Genomic DNA, 8,938 nt, shown 5'->3' on the forward strand with positions numbered 1-8,938 from the left:
TGGCTAGGCTCCTGAGATAGGACTGCTGTGCTGGGGAGCAGACAGCAGGTCCTGGGGCACCTGCTCCCCACCCCCCACCCTGAGAGCTTTAACCGGAATCTCTGCTCTCTGAAGGTGGCTTGTGACAATAAGGTCACCCAACGCCCTGCAGGAGTGCTGTAGCTCTGTAGGATAGACACTGGACTGCTAATCACAAGGTCAGTGGTTCAAGCCCACCAGTCGCTCTAAGGGAGAAAGATGAGGCTTTCAGCTCTTACAAAGATTTATAACCTTGGAAACCGTATACAGAGTTTGACAGCACTTAACAAGACCACATTGTGGGAAGTATCTTCTGGTGGACCATCCTGACCCTTTGCTCTGCTGGGGTGGGGGGGAGAGGGGGCGAAATCCTGGCACTTTTCTAGGGGGTGGGGGCTGTGCTGACCCTTTGCCAATCGGTTTGGGGCAAGGCTAGCCCTGGATGCCCAAGACTCCCCCAGGGAGCCTTAATTGAGGAGTCTTGTTTTCCTGCCTCTGACACTCAAAGGCACGGTCGGGGAGGGGGCTGTGCACCTGTAACTGTCCACCCCCACCCCAACCCAACTCAAGCGAGGGCAGTTGCCATCAGCTCCGAGTGTCCTCACCGGTGTCTCCCCAGCCTCCACCTGACCCAGCCGGGTCACTGCAGCAGTAACCCCTAGCGGAGACTGCGGCAGCCCCGCCTCTCGGCCCACAGCGAGGGCCCTGATGGAGGGTGGGCCTTGCGCGGGTCGCTCGCCCTGGAATGGGCCACCGCCCCTCGATTCCACCGTGTGTGGAAGTGGGGCCCAGACCCTGCGGCATCCTGCCGCACACAACAGCCCCGCCCCCACACGGTCACCTGCCGCGCACAGGCCACAACCACCAGTGCACACCCCCTCCCCCAAGCGGTGCTGATGTCCCCAAGGGACTCTGGCTCTAGCGCATGAAGTGCGGAGGACGTCCGCGGAGCACCCGCTCTTCTCCAAACTCACCCCTGAGGAATCACCGCCCTGCGGGCGCCGGCCCTTCCTCACCCCAAGTTCGGCCCCTAGGTGCCTGCTGTCCCCTCCACTCCCGCCACCCCCTAGGACCTAGGCGGCACTCCCCCCCTTGGGCGACACTGCGACAGGCAGCGGGGGCGCCTGCAGGGGGAGCACGGGGGAGACGCAGGGGGGCGGGCCCGGTAGATGCTGGGGGGTGGGTCGGTGACGGGCAGACCGCGGTGGCGGGGGGGCGGGGGCCGGCGGTGCGCGGCGGCAGCGGCGGCGCGTTGCCATGGCGGCTGGGCGCGCGTAGCCGCCGGGAGCCTGAGCCCCAGCCCAGGGAGCCAGCGGCGCAGAGGCGGCGGCGGAGCCTGCAGGAGGGGCGGCGGAAGGGAGCGACCCCGACCCTGCAGAACACGAGCGGAGGGCACCCGAAACGTCGAGCCCCGAGCCCCGCGCCGGCCGCGTCCCTGGGCGCCCGGCCCCGCGCACACGATGCAGGCCTTAGAGCCGGCCGCAGCGGGCTTCTACGAGGAGGAAGAGGGCGGCCGAGACCTGGATTTCTACGACTTCGAGCCGCTGCCCACTGTGCAGGAGGACGAGGTGAGCCCCCGGCCCGCGATGGGGCCCCCACCTTCCCCGGGGGAGATCCCCTGGGCGCATCCGGAAGAACAGGGCTACCTCAGGACCAGGGTCCCTGCTGTGGGATGTAGGGGTCCCATGTTTGTTCTACGCCTTCCTCTGAGCCTGTATCGTTTTCCCAGGAGAGGAGAGGACCCCTGGGAAGCTACAGGGGGTGAAGTGGGTGGGCAGCATGTGCAAAAGTTGGGCCCCTGGGTGATGGGTTCCTAATGGTGAATGTGGGTGTCAGGACGTGCAGTCAGTGCTTACTGCTCCGTGCGCAGCGGCTTCGGGGGCCAGCAGGAGGCGCAGGGCAGGAGAGCCAAATGAGGGTGGGGGGCACCATCAAGAGCAGGTGCTTTGGGAACTGACTGCCCTGTGTGGGGAGGCTACTTCCTGGTGAGGGCTGGAGGCAGCCTGCTAGGCTGTAACAGCCAGAGGACTCTGACCACCTCTGCCACACCAGGTCCACTCCGGGGGCCAAAGATGGCAGAGCCTGTCTCCACCAGGCCTGAGTCTGTCCTATCAGGACGCTCCACAAACAGTGGGCTGGGGCCAAATTAATCAATTCTGAGTAGGGGGTGAGGCACCTGGAAGAGATTGGTCAGGAGAGGGGCACCCCGAGGACTTAGCAGTCTCCCAGGCTGTGAGGTCTGCCTGCCCAGCCTCCACAGCAAATGCCCCTTCCCTGGTGCCCCAGCCCACTGTGGGATTTGCTGGAATTCTGCAGCCACCAGTGAACTGTCTCTTCGAAATCTCCTTAAATAGCCCTGGGCTGGTGAAGACCCTCCAATTGTCAGTCAGATTGGGCAGAAGCCTGGGGGAGAAGGACCAGCTGATTCCTGGCACAGTAAACCCCAGTGCCCCCCCCCCACCCCCCCAATCCAAGTCCCACTCTCCTCTGAGAGACAACTGAGTGGTTTCAGGAGTTCAAGCTTCATTCTTGTGGGAGCAAAGCTGGAGCCTGCCTGGTGAGCCTGCTGTCGGCCACCCAGACGGATACTGGGGGTGTGGGGGGAGTCAGTGCTGCCCCCGCCCCCACGATGGCCTGGATTTGTCATGAGGGAAGGCTGCAGGGAGGAGAGACAAGAGAACAAACAGATCTTCAGTTGCCTCCAAAGCTTTGATGGAAAGGGGAGGGTGCACCCAACTCACAGCCTTCAAAGCATCTCCCAGGGGTCCATTTCAGCTTCTCTGTTCCCCGATTCCCTTCAACTGACTGCCCAAGGTGTAAACAAGACACTGGTGGATGGCAGAGCTGGTCTGTGCTGATGGCCCTGGGCTTGTGACCACATACATGGCCAGGCCAGTTCAAGACTTGAATCCAAGTCCATTTGACCCAGAACCTGTGGCCCACCTTTCCACCATTAACAAATGCCTTCTATTGGTGGGAATGTTCCCTGCAGTCCCCACGGTTCGGGGAGCAACCCAGTTGTACACGGTAGCTAGAGGAGGGGCTGGGGACCCTTCATCACCTGGGTCTGTAACGATGCCTAGGAAACTGTGACTTTTTAGTAGTGTCTGTGCACAAGTTCAGGGGTGCCCCATCCTGCACCCCTTCTGACAGAAGACACAGCCGTGTGCCTGTGCCCAATATGCAGGAGTCTGTATACCTGAAAACAGACTCTGCACCTGAGAACACCTGTAGCTCAAGACTTTGATGGCTGACAAATTCTTCTTCAGATTTCTGCCAGGCCCACTTGCCTCCAGGTCTGATCCATCTTGAGGCATCAGTTTACACCAGAAAAGCCGCCTTCAATAAGTCAAGACGTGGGGAGGCTGCAGCACCCCCCTCCACCCCAGGAGAACCAAGATATCCGAGATCAAAGGGCAACTTCTAGAATGGAAGGTGGGTGCCAAACCAGGGTCTGGAAAAACTGCACAAGATAGAGCGATGCAAGGTGACAACTCAGTCTAAAGCAAGGCCAAGAAATAGACCCTCGGACCCCTCAAAATCCTAGAGTGTCCTCGCTCAGCCTGCCCCCAGAGAAAACCGAATCACCAGAGAACACACAAGAAGCGGGGAGTGAACTGTGGGACCACTGCCAGGCTGGTGCCAATGGAGCAGCCACTGGCCTGCCCACTCATGCTGGGAGTATGAACGGGAACAGTCTCTTTGGAAAACAGTTTGGCATCAGGCAGCAAAGTCGAAGGTGTCCACCCTCCATGTCCCAGCAATTTCCCTCTGGGCTCACACAGCGTGGGCGAACACCACCACCTAAGGAAGCTCTGACAGCCTGCTGGATACCCCTAGGTTGTACCCCTACCCAGGGGCCACCAGGTTGGGACAGGCAGAACCCAAGGTGTAGCATGGACAGAGAGATGGTTCTGCGGACCTCCTGGAAGAGTGGCCAGGCCCTGGAACCACACAGAACCTGGACGCCCATGATAGGTGCGCGTCCAGGGCTGGTCAGTGCCATCAGGCAAGGTGGTGGAGGACAGGAGAGGACAGCTGGCTGTGCTGTTGGGGGCAGCCACTGGCCTGCATGGGGCACCAAGAAGGGCAGGTTTGGAGATGAGATGGCACCGGTCAGGACGTTTTTGGTCCCCAGTTCTCCTGGGTCAGGAGTGCTTTTATGGATCCCCACGCTGAGTGGGCATCCGCAGCCCCTGCTGTGGGCCAGGCACTAGACCTGAGGGGCTACAGTGAGTGGGACCCTGTCCCTGCCCTAGAGGAGAACACAGCCCCCTGGGAACACACTATGGAGAAGCAGCCATTCTCACTGTACCAGTCTTTGTATATACAAGACCTCACAGAAGGGAGATAGGGTGGGGGAGCACTTGGAAAGTCTAGCAGAGCTTACAGCATGGGTTGAAGAGCAGCCAGCACATTGGGGGCCAGCAAGCAGACCCCGACAGAGGCCCGGGACGAGCCCCAGGCTCCGGGGGAATCTGATAGCATGCAGGTGACTTCAGTTGATGCTCTCAGCAGAGGCTGGAAGCTGTTGGCTCGACTCAGCATTTTCCAAGATGGCACACCATTAACTGGTGATAAGCCAGTGGCTGCCTATTCACTGGAAGCGGGGACCCTCCTCACTGTCTTCTGAGTAAGGGGGCTTCTTGGATGTGAGTCCCTAAGTGGAGTTGCCTGGACAGAACCACATGATGGTCCTCGGGCGGGACACGGCCCTGCCCTATGCAACCTGGGAACAAATAGCTCAGGGGTCACGCTTGCTGGCGTCACACGCTACCCCCGCCCCGGGCTAGGTGGGAGGTGGGAATGAGGTGTCAAGTTTGAGCAAGACCAGCACTCTGCCCACCCTGCCGGGAACATGAGTGAGGTGGTCCCTAGACCTATACCTGCTGCGGACTCCAGGCTAGAGCAGGTCCTCTCTGCCTGCTGTGAAGGTGAGTCTGTGACCCAGGGAGGAACCCAGACTCAGGTGTTTATCAGGAGTGGTTGAAGGGTAGGGAGAGCAAGGCCAGCAGCCCTGAAGTCCTTCAAGTGTTCTCAGCACGTGGGCACCTTGGAGGTAGAGCCAGCTGGGCCTCGGCTACAGGAGGTGCTGGTCTCCCCATTCCCAGCGCGTCCTTCCCTCAGATGTCTGCCCCAGCCCACTGAGTCCTGGACAGCCTCTTCAAAGTCAAACCACCGCGTGGTTCCATCCAGTACAGAGCGCCCCCCCTGCCGACTGTGCCCACTGGGCGGTGAGACAGCCCCTTTGGAGGCAAGCAGGAAATCTGCACAGAATCCAGGGACATGTCTCCTGGGATCTTAGTGATGGTGTGGCTCTGACTGAGGAGGCTGAGGTGGCCAGTGTGTGCCCTTTGTAGGCAGGACATGGAGATCTCAACAGAGGGTCCCCACCTGTGCTGAGCTCAGAGTTCAGGGACTGTGGGCCAGTGCCTGGAAGGTGGGGTCCCAGGTTGTCAAGAGAGCCACAACATTCCTCAGCTCCTTTCTAGAATGAGTGTGAGCTGAACCCACCTTCCCTGTGTCAGACCCCAGGATTCTAGGGGGATCAACATCACCATGACGCTCGTCCCTGCCTCAGTACTGAGCCCCCCAGGCCCCAGTAGGCACGGTGGTCCTGCAGGTCCTAAGTGGATTGGAGTGTTTCCCCACCTACAGGAGATGGTGCTGTGGCTGTGAGCTGCCCCAGCGCCCATTCCTGGCCTGGCTCCTTCCCTTGGCTGCACACTCTAGTCAAACAGCTTCATGAGCAGGCGGGCTCCAGAGACGGAGGCCAAGGCCGTGGGTGTCGGCCAGGCTCCTGCAGGGACTGGCTCAGAACCTAACCTCATGAGAGATTCTTTTCTACTAAATAACACTCACCTACGGGCTCTCTGGGTTGTTTATTATTTCGCATGTGTGTGTACACGTGTGTGTGTGTGTGTTTTGTTTATGGTTGTCATGTATCACTGCCTTCTGGAGTTTGCATGTGCATTTGTGTCATGTGTGTACACGTGTATGTGTGTATACATGGAGCCAAAATGTCCTCCAGCTAGACCCTGGAGCATCCTCAAGAGATGGAGTAGCTGAAGGAACAGGGTTTGAGTGAAATCAGGAAGACATTAGGAGCCTTGGAACCCAGTAGGGAGTCAGTCTCACTGTGTAGCTTCCTTTTAGTTCTGGTTCTGATTTTAAGAAGCCCACTCACCTCATATCTGGGTCCTATGTTGTTGTTAAGTACCGTTGAGTCGGTTCCTACCCATAGTGACCCTGTATAGGGTTTCTGAGGAGCAGCTGGTGAGCTTGAACCACCCACCCTGCAGTTCAAACTGCTCTGCAGTCTGACGCATTAACCTCCATCCATCCTCGACCTCCTCCCCCACCTCCAGCCCCATTTAGAAAGAGCTGGAAGGGCCTGGGGAAGAGGTATGGCCCAGCCTGAGCCCTGGGCTCAGAAGAGGAAAGTAGGGCCTGAGGATGCCAGGGTGACATGGGTACCCCAGGCAGGGTACCAGGCAGACCTTCAGGTCCCCAGACCTTGCCCATGGTTCCGCTCCCCTGGACCACAGAGGAATGCCCCCCAGGTTCTGAATGTGTGTTTTCTTCTGTGGTTTCATCTCCCCATTGTCTGCTCCAGTGGGGATCCCCCCTGCAGCCCATAGCAAGGGGTTCAGGGACGGGGAAGTAAGATCTGCCAACTGGGGTGTACCTGAAGGACAGCCCCTGCTGGACACAGGGGGCTGGAAGGCAGAGCTGGTCCCTCCACTCTGGTTCCTATTCCCCCATTCACCCCCATACACTACTCCTTCCCTTTCATTCCTCCATTCTCATCCCCACACCATCATACCCCCACTATGGTCCCCTCGCTCATCCCCAAACACGCTTTCAAAGTCAGCCTGCACCCCCAGGGGCTGGGCTCTGGATCCCTCCCTGGCGCCATCCACATGCTCCCTCCAGGGTCCACTCCGAGCATACACCCCTCACCACACACAAGGGCAGCGGGCCACAGACCAGATGAGGATCTCGTGGTTCAAAATGTCTGATATGTGAAACTGCGTGTTTGAGTGTGAGTGTGTGCATATGTGCTCATGTGAGCGTACATGTGAATGTGTATGCACATGGGAGAGTGGTTGTGTGTATGTGTTTGAGCGTTCAGGCTTGTGGGATGGTGTGTGCCCATGTGTGAGTGTGTATCAGGGTGTACATGCGCTGACACCAAGTTACTTGTTCAAATAAAAAGTACCTAAAGCTTGTTCCCGGGGGGAACAGCCCACCGTCCTGAGCAGAGGCCGCAGCCCTCAGGGCCAGCAGGGCCAGCTATGGTGGCCACCTCCCAACTGGTCCAGCCCGGCCTGTCTTGGCAGGAGAACGTGTCCCTGGCCGACATCCTCTCCCTGCGGGACAGCGGCCTCCGTGAGCAGGAGGCCTGGGCTGTGTGCCTGGAGTGCTGTCTGTCCATGCGGAGCGTCGTCCACTCAGCCATCTTCCAGACGCTCTGCATCACACCTGACACGCTGGCCTTCAACACGAGCGGGAATGTGTGCTTCATGGAGCAGCTGAGCGGTGAGCAGGGGACACGGGTGGGGGGCTGGGGCACCGGTGGAGGGCAGCACAAGGAGGGGACCAGGAGGCGTGGGCAGTGAGGCTGAGGGCAGGGCTCAGGTGTGGGTGTGGGGCAGGGCTTGGAGCAGAGCTACTTCTGCTGTAAGCTGCTAGTTCAGACTCAGAGTGACCCATGTGTGTAGGGTTTCCGAGGCCAAAGTCCTTACGGAATCAGAAAGCCTCATCTTTCTCCCAAGGAGCAGCTGGTGGGCTCAAGCCCAGTGAATATCCCACAGTGCATATCCCACTCCTAGGGCAGTGATTGAGGGCTGGGGGTAGTGGATTAGAGGTGGGGGTTGAGGAGTTTGGGTAGGCCCAAGGGCAGGGCTGGAGTGCATGTAGGAGGGGGCAGAGAGTGTGCTGGGGATGGGGACAGGGCCAAGGGGTCTTGAGGTCCAAGGGGTGGCGGCCTTGCTGGAGGGGTCCAGAAACCCAGGAGTCATTCCTTCCCAGTATTTGGTGTTCCCACAGACCCTCCCAGGGGCTTTTCTACCCACGTGCTCTGTGGATCATAATCAAAGTGTCTCTTTTCCTTCCCCAAGATGATCCTGAGGGTGCCTTTGTTCCCCCAGAGTTTGACGTGACTGGGAACACCTTTGAAGTAAGTGCTAGCCCATCCCTCCCACACCTGTCCTGCACCTGTGTACCAAGCCTTGCGCTGTCCCCTGCCACACTGGGGAGGGGCACACCCACCCTTCCCAGTCCCTGGCTGAGCTGTGTTGTACAACAGTTTGGGGTGCAGAGCAGGGACTCTGGATGCGGGCTTGTCATGCTAATTTCACGGTATGTTTTCTGGAGTGCGAATTTACTATATTTAACGTATTGAAAGTGCAGTGGTGAGTGTAGAGACAGCATCCTCCGCCACTCCTGCCAGGCTTGGCTGGCATGCCTGCCAGTGCGTGGTGGGGAAGGAGTCCCCATTGTTCTGTTCACTTGTGGCGTTTTCTTTCCTTTTTTTTTTTACTTTATTATACAAACCAGTCTCTAAAAACATGTCTGAATATCATAATTCACCATTATTTGTTGTTGTTAAGTGCCATCAAATCAATCTCGACTCATAGTGACTCTGTATAGGGTTTCCGAGGAGTGGTTGGTGAATCTGAACTGCTGACCTCGTGGTTCAAATGGAACTTGCAGTCCAGTGCTTACCCTACAGTGCCACAGCAGACATTACACAAGCTGTGTTATGAGAGAAACAAACATTTTTAAGATGGACCAAGAAGTGAGACTGTGCTGTATTAAACATGCCATAGCACAGAACCTGGTCTTCATGTCACTAACAAAAATAAGGTGTAAGCTCTTTTGTTCTGAGAAACAGTACATTGCTTCCCTTCCAGTA

The 8,938-nt window shown here is 58.2% G+C and overlaps 1 protein-coding gene across 1 annotated transcript in view; it reads left to right on the top strand.

Moving 5' to 3' along the window:
• The first annotated feature begins 1,478 nt into the window (after positions 1–1,478).
• The window catches only part of KNDC1 (kinase non-catalytic C-lobe domain (KIND) containing 1), a 38,425-nt gene continuing 30,965 nt past the window's right edge, over positions 1,479–8,938 (top strand). Inside the window, exons 1-3 of the mRNA XM_006867484.1 lie at positions 1,479–1,586; positions 7,362–7,560; positions 8,142–8,200. Coding sequence (XP_006867546.1) covers positions 1,479–1,586; positions 7,362–7,560; positions 8,142–8,200 — 366 coding nt within the window. The remainder of the gene's footprint in view (positions 1,587–7,361; positions 7,561–8,141; positions 8,201–8,938) is intronic.

This window comes from Chrysochloris asiatica, unplaced genomic scaffold (genome assembly GCF_000296735.1).
Source record: "Chrysochloris asiatica unplaced genomic scaffold, ChrAsi1.0 scaffold00105, whole genome shotgun sequence".
Classification (NCBI taxonomy): Eukaryota; Metazoa; Chordata; class Mammalia; order Afrosoricida; family Chrysochloridae; genus Chrysochloris; species Chrysochloris asiatica.